Here is a 19,432-nt window from a genome sequence, read left to right as displayed (position 1 = left end):
ATTTATTTTGTACTGTGGGGGTTATTTTGTGGCCATGTTTCTTTGTTTTAAAGCATCTGGTTGATGCTTCTTTGAGAGTGAACTAATTCCACGAATCTTTTTGTAGTGTTTGTTTGTTTACTCTCAAAGCTGCCAGCACTCGGCTCTATCATTTTGCGACGCGAGATGTGACCATACTTACCTTGAATGATCGTAGCCACACGCAACTGCTTCCACTTTGTTCTATGTTGTTGTAGTCGCTTTGGAGCCTTATCTCGACTGTTCCCTGCCAGCTTTAAAGGGCTCCAGAAAGGGGTGTTTGAGCTTGGCTTTAAGATGCTTGCACTATGTAGAGTACAGGCCACCGAGCGTCCATGCCACATATCAGGCCTCAGAAACGGGCGGAAAATTTACAATACATTTTTAAAAATTCCCGCTTTCGCACCTCGCGGCGACGCGCGGCGCTGGGCTTTTGCGCGAAAACGTGGCAGACGACGTCACGTCTTGCAAATGACGTCAGCAGCCAGGGGTTATCATTGGTTCACAGCGCCAAATTCAGATGTCACGCGCTACCGTGGGTGTGGCAACTCCGTGCATGCCGCAGCCGGCGACGGTAGAGGAGGGGCCGAGTGGGGACCGGCGGAGGAGCACCGCCGTTTTGGCGTGTGAGAGGAGAGGGAAAGGCGCGAAGACACGGAAGTTCAAATTTTGTCTGCATATAACTCAGCTTCCACAAAACGCATTAAAATAATTCTTGCTGGGGGTTAATTATGAACCGTTGTCTTTTAACATCCCAGAAATATCGCACTTTATTGAGACCCCTTTTCTGGGTCCCTTTAAATTGAGTGCGGCGGAGAGCAGCAGGCATTGTTGTCACCACCAAGTGACAGTATCATGTGCAGCCCATTTAATGATGTTCTTGTGGCACTGCAAAAGATTGTTCTAGCCAATATGTACAAGTTTAAAAGTTTGTGACGAGTTTTTTGTAGCGGGAGCTACGCTAGGCTACCAGTCGAGCATTTCGAGGCAACCGAAGAGGAGCAAAGGGCGGCGTGCGCTTTGCCGTCGCCGCGGCCGCGTGCCCGCTCCGCCGTCAAAGCCGAGCGTGACGACACGCGAATGAGCAGTTGTGCGCATGCGCCAATGCCATCATAACCAGACAGACCCCACAGCTGCGCCGCGTTTATCGTCGCCGCCTCGCCGCACACCGCTCTATCACCCGAACCCCGCGTCGCATGAGCAGGATTGCGTATAAAAGGCGGAGATGTAGTGGGCGTTTGTATCACAACGTTTGATTTGACATGCATGCAGAGGAGAGTCCAGCCGCTGCTAAACGGCGGTATAGACAAGAGAAGATTAACTCTTCAGATCCTGAGTGTGGAGTTCGCTGACTTTTCTGCGAACTCGTTGGTCTTGTGTTCACAAGGCCGCTCCAGTGGGGTGGGAAGTCGTCAACAAAGGGACCCGTCCCGTCCTGGCCTCCCCTTCGTGCGGCGGACGTCCTTGCTTACTCCACGCCGTCATGGGCATAACCCGTCTTAAGAAGCCTAACCATGTACAGCTGTCAACATGTGGTCGCTGTTAAGGGGTTGACAAGATTTCGGCGCCGCATGAGATACGGCTGAGTATTAGCCGATTGACCGGAAACCCACTATTCCCGTAACGACTGTGTTCGTCCCTTGCAGTGTGTTCTGTAAACACTTTAGGGATCGTTTTGTCGGCATATGTTTGTCGCGTGTATGACAGAGAGAGGAAAGTGGTAACGGCTGGGCCATGGGTGCCTTGGGAGAGGGTGGTCGCGTTTGTGCTGTTGGTGTACTTGATTGCAACCTCTCCTTTCCCAAATGTTTAATCAGCACTCTTTCCCCAATCTGTGATTAGTTGGCTTAATCCTTATTTTCCTTTCCCTGACCACTGATTGGTGAGGTGTGTCGCTTGTAATCTTATTGGTGGCTGTCCCCGCTAAGGGCGGAGACAGAGGGTTTAAAAACAAGCGCGCTGGGTTGAACGAGGGCTGAATTCGTCTGATCAACGATTTAGTCATGTAAATAGTTTTCTCCTTTCTTCGTTGCTTCTTGTTTTATTTATGTAGTAAATAAATAGTTAACCTTCTCCTTTCTTCGAGTAATGTGAATGTTTGCGAGTTAGAACCACCGGGTCACATCTAGAAACCCCGATTTCATCATCAACAAGGTGTTTCCTCTCATCACCACCTGAAGAGGGAAACTCAACTCTGAGGTTGTCGCCTGGCAGTTGGCTTGAACTAAATAAGAACGCTGAAGTCTGTGTACGTGAAGCAAGGTATCACCGCTGTCAGATATCTGCCTTCGATTGCGGTGAGTAATGGTGAAGCCTGCTGCATTCGGCTTCTGCAAAGCGGTATTATCATCCAAGGAGTCTACGTGGCACCACGAACACCTGTCAAGCAGACGATTGATGTGGTTGCCATGTGTATACCAGCCTACGGCGCGGTTTCACAGTTGTGTGCGACTTTGGGTGATTTTAACAGGAAACAGGACTCTCTTAGTCAGTTTATGAAAGAAAAGTTTGAATTTAATTTCGCTTTGCACCCTCACGTCCATATTACACAATGGGGAACTACTATAGAGCTTGTATACTAAAGAGGCTTTACTAAATCGAAATACTGTATCGACAAAATTGAGACCGCTGCATGCTACTTCGGGTAGTCTTCGTCTCTGTCAAGCAAAATGAATAAAAGATGTGTATACCCAATGTCTCTCGTTTCTAAATGTACACTGACCACAACAAGCTCAGCCAGGGAAGCATACCTCTCGCTACGTATATCCTGGCATAGCCGAGCTAAGCCACTGTCAATTCTTTTCTTTTCCTTTGAATAACCCCCAAACTGTTCAGCTTATTAGTGTTTAATGTAACATAGGTCACCGTAAAGGCTATTTGGTTTTATATGCTTAATTCATGCGTTGTGGTGACCTAAGGAGTACAACTTTTTTTTTCAGTGCCATAATGCTGATTGTGGCTTAGCTTGTACTGCTGTCAGATTTGCTCTTGCTGTTGTGTTGTACTTGAGTGATTTGAGTGCATGGAAAGTTGAATCTGTTAATGCTTCATCAGTTCCTTATAGATTTTTTTTTTCTCTTTAGATTACGCACCCAGCAGGTTGCTTCTCCCAGTTCCTGAACTTCTTTGGGGAGAAAATATTCCTTCTGTGGAAGTTTGCGCTGCTGAAAAAAAGGATCCTATTTTTTTCCCCTCCACCAATTGGTGTGATTTGCTATCGTGGTAAGTTAAATCATGCTGCTGTCTGCTAGCAGTAATCCCCATTGCAGGTTTTCTTTTCCTTCTAGTGTACTGTACGAGCACCTTGGTTGCTCACGTATACCCCGACGTAGAAACATGCCTGTGCCCACCAAATTTCTACGTGAATGTCACCGATGTGGATGCCCTGGCAGAGCAGCTCTCCTATGTGGCTTGTATGCTTTTATTTATTTTTTCGCAAAAAGAACATAAAAGTACAGTAGGTTCATTGTTTCAGGCACAACTGAGAAGATCTTTGAAACAAAACAAAACCTGTTTGACCTATTTGTTGATCAGCAAAATTTAAAAGTTCATTCCTCTTTGCACGAAAGGTTGCTGGAACTGAGTCCTGCTGACAGGCTGAAATACAACCACCTCTTAGAGCTCAGGTAGGAAACATGACTAGATGTTGTAGGCTTGTATAAAACTTTTTTTTTTTTTCCCTTTATCCAGATCCAAATGCCAACCATTGCTAGCTGGTGATTCTGATGCTACAGATGACTCCTGGTTTACTGGGTATGTGTCTAATGCTGTTGGAAAATCATGCATGTGGCAAAGTAGCAGGTAGCCTTGTCTTGTGTAGTTGAATACAGCTTAAGTCTGCAGTTTCACTTTCCTAATTTCTCTTTTATTGGCTTTTTTCTTTTTAGAGGCAGTGAGGGTTAACCTTGTGTGGCAAGCTACCCTTCATTTTCGCTCTCAGCGCAACACGAACGGGACACAAGACAAAGGACTAGCACAAACAGGCGCTGTGTCCCGCTCTCAGCGCAACACAAACAGGACACAGCGTGTCCCGTTCGTGTTGCGCTGAGAGCGAAAATGAACACTTACCAACTCGCCCAAATTTCCGCCTTGCTGAAAGCTACCCTTCGTTCTGTCGTATTGGGTTATAGTTGGGGTGTACAGTTGGTGAGGGAAGGGCTTGCTTTCAAGTTCCTGCCCTGCCCCCTTGTTGGGCTCTTTGGTGGGTGGCTGGCACTGCGGCCAAAAAACACATGCATCCTATGGCTCCCCGTCTCCCACAAAATGATCGCCCCCATAAAAGATAGTACTGGCCGATGTAACCGCCCAGTTGGTAATGAAACAAGAAGCGTTCTCGAAGTATCTTGTGATACACAGTGAATAAGCAGAAAAGCCAGCAAGGAAAATATCACCATTCATAGTTATAAGTCTCTCACGGCAGCCTTGGGCCTTGGCTACAAGGTGACGAAATTATCCAGTGGCGATATACTCCTCCAGATGTAACAAACTTTGAAAACATTCCTGTCTCTGTTAGTGCACATCGATCCCCAAACACAATCAGAGGCGTCATTTCAGAATATGATTTCAGGACACTAACCGAAGAAAAAATGTTGGAAGGTCTTAAAGAACAAAACGTCACAGAAGTCCGCCAAATAAACATCTAAAGATGACAAGGAAATACTCACAAAGCACATAGTCCTGAGTTTTTCCTCCAGCCAGCTCCCAGAATCAATAGATGTAGGATATCTGAAAGTAACTGTACGGCCCTTTCTCCCAAATCCCCGACACTGCTTGAATTGCCAAAAATTCGGCCATGGCCCTTACAGTTGTCGCGACCGCATGACCTGTGCCAAATATGCATCAAACGATCACGAATCCGAGAATTGCAACGCTGTGCCGCAGTGCGCGAACTGCGAAGGGGATCACCCCGCATACTCGAGGTTGTGTCCAACCTCGAAGAAAGAAAACGAGATAATAACCATAAAAACAAAAGAAAACATAACTTTCAAAAAAGCATGTCAGCGATTCAGACGGATACAAGGCACATTCTTATTCACAGCAAGAACAAATTTCGCGGATGTGGTGCAACGGGGCGGTGCCCCACACCAAGCTTTGGCACCTGCCCAGGCCACGCACAGTGAGCCTGAGGCAGGGCCACCCGTGCCCTGGGTAGACGCAGCGAAAGCTACCCTGCCACCCTAGAAAAAGGGCCAGCCAGCATGTGGGCTGGCTGCCCAACAGGCTTCCACCAGTCGAGAGAGGTATACAAACTGCACACCTATGGTCTCTCCGCAGGCCTCCAGAGCCTTGAGTGAGGCGATGGACATAGCGCTGAGCTCACCTCCACTGCAGCGGAGCTTTCTTGAATGAAAAAAAGGGAAAAATCCCAATAACGGGCCCCAGAGAAACAGGGATATAAGTTTCTGAAATACATTTCAAAAAAATTCATCATGTTATCCTAATACACTGGAATTTTTGGGGGACTATTAAATAACTTAAACGACATTAAAAAAAAAATTTTAGCTGCATTCTCACCTGTTTCCTTGTGTATACAGGAAACAAATTTAGGTGCCCCACACACAGATATACTCAAGAAATATAAAGTCTTTCGCCGCAACCAAGAGAAGGCAAGCCGGCTCTCCTGTGGAGTTGCCGTCATAGTAAAAAATGATGTTGCAGCTCATGAGCTTTTACTAAAGACTAAATTTGAAGTTGTAGCAGCCACTCTGCTTACACACAAAACAATAACTGTGTTGTATATATGTCGAACCCCACCTTCTAGTAAACGTGCTTGAATTAGGAGACTAGAGCAGCTACCAAGCCATGGTTAGTAGTTCGGGATTTTAATGCTCATTCACGTCTTTGGAAGAGTGGAAAAACCGATTCAAGAGGCCAAATCATAGAGGATTTTATTCTATGTAATAACATTTCCTTAATCAAAATGAGCTGTATAGATTTATCTTTTAGTTCATCCTCTGTGTTTAGCGATTTTAAATGGGATGTCATCGACAACCCACATGGGAGTGATCACCTTTCTGTACTAATCACCTTAACACCTGCACGAGAATAATAAACATATCACGAACTGTATTGTAACTCTGCGTGGCGTGCCTAGCTATTCCTCATTCATGAGGAGTAGTAAAATAAAATCACTAAGTTTGGTATACGAAAGAATGTAAAGAAGCAAAAAAGAAACAAAACAAAAGTCTGGGGCATTTTTCATTGGCACCCAACAGAAGAGAAAATTTAAAATTGGTTTTTTGGGAAAGGAAATGGCACAGTATCTGTCTCACATCTCGGTGTACACCTGAACTGCAGTGTACACCTGAACTGCACCATAAGGGAAGGGATTGAGGAGGGAGTGGAAGAAGAAAGGAAGAAAGAGGTGTCGTGGCTAGTGAAGGGCTCTGAATAATTTTGACCACCAGGGGATCTTTAACGTGCACTGACATCGCACAGCACATGGGTGCCTTTGCGTTTCGTCTCCATCAAAACGCTGCCGCCGCAGTCGGCTTTGAACCCGGGTACTCCTGATCAGCAGCCGAGCGCCCTAACCACAGAGCCACCGCCAACAGAAGAGAATTTCATTAATTTTAAAGGCCCAATATGTTCGTTGCAGTGCCGAAAAAAGTTTATGGCAAAAACGTGTCGTCCATTAATAGCTGAGCACCTTCTAAAGAAATGTGGGAGAAGGTTCAAAAGCTGACTGGCAGCTACTCCCCATTCACACTTCCCCTTCCGACAGCCCAAGTACACAGACAGATATAAAAGAACAAGCAGACATTTTGGGTGAATATTTTTCTGAAATTTCCAGTTCATCACACTACACAGAATCATTTTTAAAATACAAACACACAGCCGAAAAACAAAGGCTGCTGACAAATGGCAGTAACAACGAATCTTACAGTTAAAAAAATCCATACAGTGTTGTCCGCTGGTAAACGGACAGCACCTGGCCCTGGTGAAATACATTATCAAATGCTCGCCCACCTCTCTAAAACTGCCGTAGAGGCACTTGTAAAATTTTTTAATAAAGTTTGGGCATCGGGGAAAATACCCGAAGCACGGAAGAAAGCCATTATTGTTCCATTAAAAAAAAAAAAAACCCCACCTCTAGTAGTTATGGGCCCATTGCCCTTACCAGCTGTCTTGCGAATTCCTTTGAAAGTGTCCTGAATATAAGATTAAGTTTTGTCCTTCAATCCCGCGAACTTCTTGACATCCATCAATGTGGTTTCAAAAAAGCATGCTGCACAACCGACCATCTGGTTCATCTCAAAAACACATTCCGAGAAGCTCTTGTACACAACACTGTCTTGTTGTCTTTTTCGGCTTAGAGAAGGCATACGACATGACCTGGAGGTTTGAAATTCTTCAGGACCTGGCCGAGCCTGGCATCCGCGGCAGGATGTTGAACTGCCTTAAAGACTTCTTGTCTAAGCGTTCATTTAATGTCCGCCTAGGCTCAACCCTTTCGAGGGATTTCATTCAGGAAAATGGAGTACCTCAAGGATGTGTTTTAAGCACAATGCTATTAATTGTAAAATGAATTCTATTTAGGAAAATAATTCCAAGGTCCGGTATGTATTCAGTCTATGTAGACAATCTTCAGATAGCTTGCACGTCCTCCAATGTATCAGCATGTGAAAGACAAATACAGTTAACAATAAATAAACTGGCAGCATGGGCGGACCGAAATGGTTTTCACTTTTCTCCACAGAAAACATTGGCCATCCTTTTCTCACTCAAACGAGGCTTACAGACGATCCCACACTGCACCTGAGTGAAACCGAATTACCAATAAAAAATAAACACAATTTTCTTGGCATAACTTCTGACAAAAAACTTACTTTCCTGCCTCACATAAACGCATTGAAAAAGAAAGCTTCCCAATCTCTAAACATACTCAGTCCTTTCACGCCAACACTGGGGTTCTGATAGGACATGCCTTTTGCAAATTTATCGCTCTGTTGTACGCTCCTACTTACACTATGGTTGCATAGTGTATGGTTTAGCAAGGCAGTCATAATTGAAACAACTGTACCCAGTACACAATTTAGGTTTGAGTCTTTCAATTGGTGCATACAGGACGTCGCCCATAAACAGTCCGTATGTAGAAACTAATGAACCACCACTTGCAGACAGAAGAACAACGCTCACATGCTCGTACGTCCTGAAAATCTGTTCATTGCCGAAACATATCTGTTATCCAATATAGTTACAAAGTGCCCATCTCGAACACTGTTTACCAACAAGCCGCAAACAATCAGACCACTTCTCCGCTCTGAAGAGAAATGCCAAGAACTACACGTAATCGACGCATTGCCTAATATTTCTCAGAAACCTGATCCACTCCCGCCTTGGTACTGTCTGCCCTCTGTTTGCGACTTCACACTAACATCATTTCAGAAAAAACAAACACCTCATGAAATTATAAATTACAAAAATTTTTACCACTGAAGGAAAAATGCAGGGAATGCACTGCATTTTATACAGATGGTTCAAAATCAGCCCAGCATGTCGGAAGTGCAGTAATACAAAACAAATGGGACAAGACAGTAAGGCTGCCACAGTGTGCATCCATTTTCAGAGCCGAGTGTTACGCATTCTCTGTGGCTGTAGAAAGAATAATAAATGAGAACATTGAGAATAGTATAATTTACACTGATTCTTTAAGCATATTCGCAGCACTTCACCATAGGAATGCAGTTACGATAATAATCGGCGATATCATACACAACTTAAGAGCCACAACACAGGGACAAGAAAAAAATTTTGCTGGTATCCGAGCCACGTTGGAATCAGTGGAAATGGGAAAGCAGATGTATGTGATGCAAATGCCCAGCACAAAGAAATCAACATCGTAAATGACCCCTACAGAGATGGAGTGAAATTGGTACGATGCAAGCTGAAAGGTAAATGGCAGGCTAAATGGAATATTGAAGTAAATAATAAACTACACCCAGTAAAATCCTTTATTTTGTGTTCATGTACACAGTTCGAGAATAAGGAAAAAACATTTCCCGCAATTTTTCAATGAACAGATTCCATCCCCGATTACTCTTAGAAGAAAGTTCACCCGTCGAAATTTCCTGCATTATATCGTTCTTAAAAGAAGCAAAGCTTCTAAGCCAGTTGTAGTATTTTAAGAACTTTTAACTCCCACCTACCAAGCAAACAAACAAGTAGTCTGTTAAAACTTGTGTTCGTTATACAATAAGCTATTCAAGAGAAAAAAAATTATAAGCTCTAGAATTTTGATACCTGGCTTGTTTAATAAAAGCTGATTTTGTTTATTGTTGTGATGGGCTAGCGGAGTAATACAGAACACCGCAGACTGTGGCCCAGTGTTACCAACTGCAATTTCTTTTTTAAGGTTGTATCCTACTATAGCTGCTGCAGTTAACAGAGGCTGCAACTGAAATACAAATTGGAGACAGAATGAGTGCGATGCAAGTGACATGTTTGAAGCAAATCGAGACCTTGGCGATGGCAAATGCCAGTTAGGTTTACGGGCCTTGCAGTTCCTTCAGGCTCTTTTTTTCCATAGCCCGTCAGGGAGCTATTATAGAAGTGTGGTGTAGCACTAAACAGTGACCACATGTCATCTCCAAGCTTTTCGTATTGCAGTTGCAGGCTTGGCCATGTGGTGTTATGCAAAATGAAAAAGAAACTGTAGGGCACGAGATGAGGGTGGCGATGGCAGTGCTGTGAATATTTGTTTCGAGCGAGAGAATGGTGTTCATCAACCTTAGTCTTGCAAGATGGTCTTGTAATTGACAACTGCGATGATGACCCATACTTAGAAAGATATTTTTGAATAGTAAAGACATTTTCTGTGGGATGTATGGCAACCTTGCAGTTAGACAAAATCTGGAACCTCTGAAATGTTGAACATCTTGGGACCAGCAGACAGACAGACAGGGTCACTAGAAGAAGTACACGGGACAGTGCTGGACTAACAAATGAAGTTTAATTAGCAAATGGGCAACCTAGGATACCAAACGATTGCACAAGTATCAAACGCGCAAAACAGACGTAGCGAGTCACCGCTGCACTGCAAACACGTTCAGACTTATTTGGCACACACAACAAATGACAACTTTTTGTTGTTTCAAACCTACACTAGTGCACTGTTGTTTGTTTAATAACCTTAACTCTTAATTTTTGAGCAACAGTGATTGTGCACTGATGCACGTGTTACTACTTTGCATCTCTATATGATCGGCTTCTAGTAGCTCCCTCTCTTCCCTGTTCTTTCCCCTTTTCTGTTACTGAAATTTTGTTCAAAGCCGGAACACAGTTTCCACACTGTCTACAGGACAGGGGAGCTTACTTTGGTCACATTTTTCAGTGAATTTTTGTGTTCTCAACTTCTGAACATGAAAATGTTTAGAATCTTAAATTCATAATTCCTCGAACACAGTTCAAAGAGAATTGCCATATTTTCTTTGAATTGCACTGAATGTTGATTGGTAAATCAAGATCTGCGAGATAGTGCATGCGTTTTGAGCAAAAAAAAGAAAACAGTCAACTACATAGCCTGCTTATTAATATCCCGACACTGTTGTTTTACTTGCTTCTGTCTGCAGGTTTTTCATGGCCCAAAACACGCAGCTGTTCAAAGAACTGCTTGTAGTGTCCAGAAGCACCGAGAAGTTGTGGACCGATGAGCACATGCACAGAGTGGGCCTTGACCCCCATGGTGACAAGCTGTTTTTAACAGAATTGGTGGAGCGTTACGGCATAGACATTGTGCTGATTACAGACAGTGTTTGTTGCCCAGCATGACTGTGATAACTGCATAACCTTGCTACGCTTGCCCTGGCTATATTCCAGCTTTCATCCAATAGTTCTTGTAATCAGGTGGTCAAAGTTAGTTTCATGCATGCATGTTGTATGCTTTATTTTACACTGCAGCATGCTACTTACTCCAAAGTAATTGTGTAGTATTTGCGATACCTTTTTGTACATTTCGTGAGCATGGGTGAATAGCGTTTCATTAATTATGAATGCAAAAGGTAATGTATTTTGTGGAAAGAAGAATGTTGAATACTCAAATAATGGTGCAGCTTATGTGTTCAGTATATGCACAACAGGAGACATGCTGTTGGCACTACATAGGTTTATTTGTTGCTTAAGTGCAGGCCTTCCTTTTTTTTTTTTTCAAGAATACAGATTTTTTGGTCTGTAGTCTGAATGCAAGGCTTAAAAACTTGCAAGTCAGTGTACAAGTTCCTCATGGAAAAACCACCCAAGGCAAGCAGTTCAATAAGTATTCCTCATGTTCTAAGTCGTTTTGATCTTGTGATGCTTTACTGTAGAGGAAGTTTCTGTTAATTCTTATAGCGCTATTTTATAAATAAAGATACTATAGTGATAAAAAACTATGGCAAGTTTCTTCCAAGTCTAACCTGGCAACCACGTTCCTCACTCAGCCTACAACTGGCAACTAATGCCTAGAGTCAAGGTGTGTGTCACAAGGCTTGTGGGCCTATTTCTGAAGCTTAGCAGTTTTAAATTTTAAAATTAATTTTAAGAAATTATTTTTCCTTTCACGTACCATGTGGGACGTTGGCGCAATGCTGGTTCATTGTGACGACAGACAAAAATGCTTGCAGTGCTCTCAACTGAAAGCTTGTTGCAAGCCCATGGTAATAGGGAGACCAAACAGTGGAGCCAGAGAACGAGATGATAGTGCTAAGAACACGATGTAACAGAAACTAATTTCCTGCCCAATAATTGCAGCCAATGAACTAATAGATACTTGTGTCTGGTGAGTTCACAATGCGATAGGCCTCCATCACTTCCTTAGTGAACCAGTTGACATGTCCAAACAATACCACTATCTTATCAAAAGCTGGGAGATAGCCACCTGTGCACAGGGTGCCCCTATGCTCTCAGCCAAAGGTTTCATCAGTCTTGGCCATGCAAGGATGGCTGCATGTCAGATAATTCACAAAATACGCAGTGTTTGCAAACTGGGTTCCTTGAGGTGTTTTTTGGGTTTCCCAAGCACCTAAATCCATGTGTGCTTCAACTTCTGCCTTTCCTTTCAGGCACTTTTATTTTGAGACTAAGCATACTGTTTCACTGTACAGCCAGTCATTATTAATTGAAATTGGGCATTTTCTGAGGTGCTGCGAGTCTGTATACACTTTTTGCTTGCATGTCTGGCAAGAGATGGAAGCCAAGATGCACAGATTTCTCAGTACCTCTTGAAAGCTGTTATTTTAAGTTCCTCAAGGTTAAAAAGATTTGAACCCCTGAATGAAAATAAGGAAATATGGCATGAACTTCACCATATGCCAAAGGCATTTTCTGCAGCTCATTTTTTGTGCACAGCTGGACTAATGTGTCAGCAGAGCGCAAAAAAATTAGAGCAGCAGCTTTTTGCCTTCTGCTAGTAATGCGAGCACCATTTGTCTCCTTTCATGCATTAGTCACAGTGGATTATCAGAACTGCGTTAGCAAAGGCAGCAGTAACTTTTAAAATTACCTGTAGAAGTGTTGCACAACACCTTTACGAGGCAGTGTTTGCCAGTATGTGCAGCTCCGCGCAACAGACAAGCAGTGATCACCGAATTTAATAAAGATGGGTGCTTGAATGGATATGTAAAATCTCCAAATAATGAGCACTTTCTCTGTTTCAGTTTTCGAATTAAATGTTTCCTTTCAACATAGTGATTTCCTGAAAACTTTTTCCTGCCAGGAAGCAGCAGGCAGGGAATTTTCAGAAATTTGTGCACTGAACCATGGACATAAGATGCCATGTTCGAGCTAATCTGAGTCAACAATTTGTTTGCCCATACTGTACATGAATAAACAGATTTTTATTCAAACTTGTGCAGTCTAATGTTGCTTCTGTTTCATAGTCTATTTGCATGTTTGGTTTACATCGTGTTGCTGTTCCTACTTTTAATTACTTTTTTTCTGTTTGTGGGTGCCATGGCATCATACCAGAATACTGAATGGTGCACTGTGTTCAACCAGTGAATACCACGAGAATAAAAAGAAAACATTTGTATTGTGCGTCCTGTCCACACCTTGCCTAGCGCTAGCGTGCTTTTTGCTAGTTTCACCCGTCATGAGTACTGAAACATGTTCAGAGAGGTGTTCCACTTATTTTACTGAGCACCCATGTATTGTGCATTATTAAAGCATGCTCTTGTTTACAGACCAGAGACATGTTTCAAACAAATTACTACCTCTCACATTTTGCTCTGTAGTACAAAAACAAATTGCAATATGAACAGACGCCTCTGAAAGTAACACCTGTTATTTAAAAACTACTTTGGTATCAAAATTCCTATATGCCACGTGATTCTGTGACCTATATTTTTTATTAACCATGCACATCTGAGAGCTTTTTTAAGACTGCATGAGACAGTGCAGCTAACATATGTTTGGGACCAGTCATAGTATCCAATAGTTTCAAGAACCAAACATGCCTTTGCAGTACCACACACCATTTATTTTCGACAAAAGACAGGTCAAGTATGTTTCTTTCCCTTATGTACAATCTCCCCCTTGTAAAGCCTATAAAAAAATGAGTAGCATACAAGATGCTTTCCAAAATGATTAGTGTAGAAAGAAAAAGCCTATACAAGATGGGAACCTTCAGCTTGTTGCTAACCAGAAGGCTCCGTGGGTGGCTTCTGCTGCATGCAAGAGCGTGCCACTGATTCGAAGAGCCTGCAAAAAAAATAATAACAGGCAATATTACTGCTGGTGAACAAATATGCACAGATAAGTTAGACGTGACAATGTACTTGGTCCTTACGAATGTCAGCAGAGAAAAATCATGCATAAGGGAGCACCGCAAACCCTTCAAATCCAATCTGGTGGCTGCCAAACAATATAAATTTCTCAGCAAGTATAACTAGTAATGGATTTCACGCACATATAATAAGGTGCATGAAACTGGTTTCGTTTACTCATTATACAGCAAATGACCACCAGAGTGATGCAAGACTAGAGTCTGATGCTGCCTTAAAGATTTTCATCTGTGTACTCCACTATTCGACCAAGGTTTTGCCAGTAGCGGAAATGGCCAAGAGCATTTTAAAGCAGGCTATGTAGAAGGCAAAATCAATTTGAGGCAGCTTTCAGCTTTCTCATGTTTTGTAGCAGGAGCCCTACACTGAGAATGCCCTGGTTTGAAAAATGACAGCATACTGCACAAGATTTGAGTGGTGTAGGGTTGTAGGCAGTCATCTTGGTCAGCTATGCATTTTTTTTTAAATGCGGCCAAGTTTACTTACTGTGTAACAATTTAAAATGAGCGAAATTTTGTACTGGCAGTAGAGCAAATTTTTTCTGTACAGAAGTTGCAAAGTATGTTGACGAAACACCCATTTTCTTTAATACCACTTTAGTGTGGTATCTTTTCTTCACAAGGAAAAGTTGCACATAAAATTAAACGACATATTTGGAATCGGCACACATACATATGCCCTGATGGTTTCATAAATGGGACTTAAATTTATTAATACTTTTTTGGTAAGTGCCTTTTTTGGTAAGTGCACCTTGCCCCCTTAAATATTCCTTCTTATTAAACAGATATTCAAAGCCATTTTTCCTTCTCATTCACATTCCATTCCTATTCAAAAATTTCCATGTTCACACACCCCTACTTTTTATTGTTGCAAAGGTGTACAGCAGTGTACACGTGCGTACAAACCAAGAAGTGAGCATGCCATGCCTTGGCATTGCATAAATGGATAATATAGCCGTGCTGCATAAACAGCGATTTCGTCTCTTTCAAGTGCAGTGTTCTCAAAAACGACTGTGACAATGCAAAAATGGGAAAATAGCATACCTATAGCTGTCACTTCCAAGCCTTGCTGGAAGATCAATGAGTGTGGAATTTTTTTTTTTTAATAACTTGAGAACGTTTTGTAATAGCTGCCAGGGTGACAATAAACGATTCATTGTCATTTGCCACATGCATGCTTGTTAGTATATTTCAAATACCTATGCACTTCAGGCATAATTATTTGCAATTGTATATAAATTCGATTGCCTCATATCTGCTGTCAACGCTCGCCTTTTGAACAGTTTTGCAGCGGTTCAGACAGGTTCTGCCGAACTTATTCCTTGGACACACTGCTTAAAGATGAAACGCATGCCAAGTAATGACAGCGGCACTTCGGAGCTGCAGTGAGTTATGCAAAGCATCAGAGCATTTGCTTGAGTGTACAGTAGGCTCCTGCCTTTTCCACGTGAAATATTTAATCTGCAGACATAGCTTACCTACATTCACGCGACAAATGCCTAAGAAATAGCTATAAATGAATATAAGGCCATTTTATAGCAGTAGCTAGTGCCAGGGTCCTGCAGTGCTGATGCCGCTTTGTTGCCTCCTGACTTGCCGCTGTGCACCTACCAGCAGCTTCTGTCCCTGTATCAAACTTCCTCAGAAGCTTCATTACTACTAGAAAGGTATTGATGGACTCTGGTAGCACTACAAATAGTAACTGACTTCATTTTGTCAATCGCGTTCAGTGAAAAAAAAAAAAGTTTATATTGTAGCTTGAAGCCAAATGCTCACATGACGAATTGTTTACTGAGTCATGAAGCACTGTAAGGTGGCCATGCAGGTACCTCCTTACTGGAAAAGTGCTGTGCTGGCAGCAGTCGATTATTGGAGGGGCAAGGCGCAACAAGACTGCTCGCGAAATGGACATAAGAAGAGCAACCTGAGCTGCAACACAAGTGGGACTCTGCCATGCTCACTCGCGATGCCTGAATGCAAAGCATTGGTTGTGGAATGCTATCAGAAACACAGCGTCCATGAAGGTGCAAGAATGAAGCCACAGCGCGCAGGCCACGGGCTGGCTTTAAGCCCAATCATTTTGTTGTAGGCGTTTTTCTCGTCTTCTGTGGCTGAAGATACGCACTTTATAGATTGTAACTGACGAAAATTGTGAACGGTCATTATTAGGACTTTCTTGCGGCACTGCAACATGGCCCATAGAGCCAATGTCTAAGAGCGCCTGAAATTTCGGACGCACCGCAGCTGACTGCTCAATTTTTAGGACCTCATTCGCACTTGCCACCAATGCTTAAGCCACCATATTATGTGTACAGTGCAACCTTCTTACCACGCGCACGGCTTCACGGAGATGATGAGCATGGAAGAAAATGGTGGTGCATTTCAAAGCGAGGTTAGCTTACCCATGCAAAATGTACTGCAATCCCGACTTTTCTACTGACATTTTATTTTGATGATAGGCAAGATGCATATTAATATACACAAGCCACTGCAGAGTGCACATCGTCGGTAACAACGGAGATTTTGGCTCCAGTCGCTAGGCCTAATTACGGAAATGAACGCTGATGGAGCACTTGCTTCAGCCTTTCGTTAGTTCTTACCGTTCCCCTATCGTTGCCTTCTTGTCGTTTCGGACTGTGGGAGCAGCGCAGTTCCCACAGCAGCCGGTTCGCTTTCACGTCTAGACTTTGTCCCAGCCCATTCGTTTGTCGGCGATGTGCCGAAGGCCACCGTACATTGAGCTCAAGAAAGCGGTCACCGCGCGTCACATATACAGACGACGGGCACCAAGATTTAGTCGCGAGGAGCTTCAAAAGTGCACATAACTACTGATCACATCCTCAGACATATTGGGAATAAGTTGAAGGGATTTTTTTTCAGTCAAATTTGATTTTTCGGACTGCCCGATTTTAAGAGCATTAGCTCGTACTACTTACGTTTGTCAAAGACTTGGCAGTCTGCAATGAAGGTCAAATTGACCAAAACAGTAACCACGTGACCACACTATCACATAACAACAGTGGGTGCGTAGCCTCTAATTGACACTTATGCTTTTGATCCATTATATATGTGCCGGTATAGTAGCCATCGTTAGCGGTATAGCCGGTATAGCAACTTCGCTAGCCTATTTTCACTTTGCTAAAACTGCACCAAGTATCTTTTTGCTTGCTACAAGCAGCTGGAGCAGTTGGGCAGAAAAATGAAAATACCGCAAAGCAATAAAGTTGCACTTTAGAGTGGGGCTGAAAAGAAACAGAAGATCGTTCTTGGATCAAAGTGCACCGGCATAGAAAGCTCCAAAATTTTCAATACCCCAGACAACTCCAGTGCAACAATATCAGAGAGCCATGTTTTTCAGATGCTTCTTTGTATAGCAGTGGAATTAATTTTGTTTTTTTAGGCACATGAAACATGAAGTTATAAAATGTTCCGCTTACTTCTCAATCTCAGGTGCACAGCGCACGAATTCATGGGTCCAGAACTTGAAAGTTGGGTTCTTGATGAGGTCAATGAAGGTTACTAGGAGACCCCACGGGTGTGGACGATTTACAATGAGACGCTCTAGCAAGACCCTAAATAAAAGGAGAGCAAGAGAATACACATTAACCAAAAAAAACATTAAATGCTGAACACAACCACCTCTTGCTGGTTACTGCATAGTTTCAACCATCAGGCTATATATTTTACATGGATGAAAAATTCAGTGCGAAAAGACAAGTACAAACGAAGAAGTTGACAGGACAGCGCCAGTCCTGTCCACTTCTTTGTTCGTCCTTGTCTTTTTGCGCTGCATTCTTTAACCATGATCACTGACCAACAAGTCCAAACAGCCACTTTAGTTCAGTTTTTTTCTACACTGGGCTCTTTCCTATCTACCTTGAGCAAGCAAGATGCTGCCATAACCTGTGTGAACCTTATCGAGATTTCTACTTGCAAGGCCAGGATCCTCTCCTTCCATCTCAAAAGGAAAATTGTGCCATTTGAAGTGCGGGTGTTGTTCGGCCCTGTGGAGCTGTCTTGGGGACATGCTCGACGTACAGCTCCAGTCCTGTCCACTTCTTCGTTTGTCCTTGTCTTTTCGAACTACCGGGTGCACGAGGTATTTGAGCGGGGACATGCTCGACGTACAGCTCCAGTCCTGTCCACTTCTTCGTTTGTCCTTGTCTTTTCGAACTACCGGGTGCACGAGGTATTTGAGAACACTATGTTGACTTCAGACACAGAACCATATGTCCAGCAAAAATAAACATATTTCTATTAAACTTTGGGAACTGCTTCTGTTACCGTTTATTTGCACAACTGCTCAATGAACCTGCTGTCCGCAGCAATAACCGATTCAATTCAGGTTCGGAACTGACTGCATGCTCGAATCAGGTGGTCCTAAAAATGTTGGCCATTGAGTCTGCAATGGTGGCCTTCAGCGCGTCTTTTAATGTTATGTGGCTGTTTGTTGGCCTCCCTCTTAATGATCCAGACATAGTAGTCCAGCAAATTTAAGTCTGGAGAAATAGGAAGCCACAAGTTAGGAGTGACATGGTCATGAAAGCTGTTGGCCTGAAGGGCGAAGTATTCCTTTTGAAACAGTCTTTATCCAGGGTTTTACAACGATGTCAAGCACCCCTACATACATATTAGCATTTATGAGGAGTCCTTCCACAAAAAAGTATGGTGGCATGATGTCACCCTCGTGGCTGATGACAGCTAACACCATCACAGATAACGGAAATTTTTTGCATGCATCACTGTAGGCACTGCAATCAGCACTTGCGAAAAGCCACCGTTCATTATGGGGGTGTTTTTGGTTTTGGTAAAAGTTCTTTTCATCTGATAAAATCAAAAACTGGGCATTCCACACTCCTCATACTTTTCAGCTTGCTTAGCAAGTGCCTGGACCGGAGCAGATGATTCTCCAGAGTTTTAAGGGACATGTATTGCCTCATGATGTAGGAATGGCACCTCAAGTCCTGATGCACAGTGAGCCCGACGCCGACACTGACTTGGAGCTCTTTTGCAACGGCCCTCATCGATTTCCTGGGTCATCAGACGCTGGAGAAAATCATGCGCTCCGTCGGAGCGCATCTGTTCTTTCTACACTTTGTAAACGAAAGATTTTCCTATGTTCAGAAAGGTGGCACTTTCCAAGTCTCTGTAGTGTATGGCCAGGGTGAAAAGACTGCATGGCGTTTCATTTGCTGTGTGAACTTGTACGCTTCTATCGTGGAACAGATTGTGCAGAATGAATGATAAGGCGTCAATATACAAGAAGTTGCACACCTAGATAGGTGTGGCGACATTCCTGGTGTCTATGGCAATAGAGAATAGTATTCTCAAGTACCTCGCGCACAGAGTATACCCAAGAAAACTCTGCCATGTTATGAGTAGTGCAACTTTCATTTCTGCCCATTTCTGAAGGACCTTTAAAATAAATATTGTGTAATTAATACTAGTCCTTGTCTCTCTTACATTTCCTAAAATTTTCTCTACCTCTAAAAAAAGAGTGCACATCCACAAGTTTCAATGTTAGCTGGACCATACTGTACATCTCCTTCAGGTGCCAATTAAATCTGCTGAAGCGAAAATTCTTTTGCATAAAAGATGATCAGTAGACTAAGCAGAAGTGATGTGCAGAAAATTATGCAAAAATATTCATATTTAATC

The 19,432-nt window shown here is 43.0% G+C and overlaps 2 protein-coding genes across 2 annotated transcripts in view; one reads left to right on the top strand and one right to left on the bottom strand.

Moving 5' to 3' along the window:
• Window positions 1–12,843, top strand: part of LOC144113299 (DENN domain-containing protein 11-like) — a 28,972-nt gene extending 16,129 nt beyond the window's left edge. Inside the window, exons 5-9 of the mRNA XM_077646287.1 lie at window positions 3,102–3,240; window positions 3,306–3,431; window positions 3,494–3,644; window positions 3,709–3,771; window positions 10,590–12,843. Coding sequence (XP_077502413.1) covers window positions 3,102–3,240; window positions 3,306–3,431; window positions 3,494–3,644; window positions 3,709–3,771; window positions 10,590–10,788 — 678 coding nt within the window. The 3' untranslated portion in view covers window positions 10,789–12,843. The remainder of the gene's footprint in view (window positions 1–3,101; window positions 3,241–3,305; window positions 3,432–3,493; window positions 3,645–3,708; window positions 3,772–10,589) is intronic.
• A 606-nt stretch (window positions 12,844–13,449) lies between these two features.
• Window positions 13,450–19,432, bottom strand: part of Not1 (CCR4-NOT transcription complex subunit 1) — a 145,462-nt gene continuing 139,479 nt past the window's right edge. Inside the window, 2 exon segments of the mRNA XM_077646286.1 lie at window positions 13,450–13,692; window positions 17,212–17,346. Of these exon segments, the coding sequence (XP_077502412.1) occupies window positions 13,629–13,692; window positions 17,212–17,346 (199 nt within the window). The 3' untranslated portion in view covers window positions 13,450–13,628.

Source organism: Amblyomma americanum, chromosome 1, assembly GCF_052857255.1.
Source record: "Amblyomma americanum isolate KBUSLIRL-KWMA chromosome 1, ASM5285725v1, whole genome shotgun sequence".
Lineage (NCBI taxonomy): Eukaryota > Metazoa > Arthropoda > Arachnida > Ixodida > Ixodidae > Amblyomma > Amblyomma americanum.
This window is presented reverse-complemented; position numbering and strand designations above follow the sequence as displayed.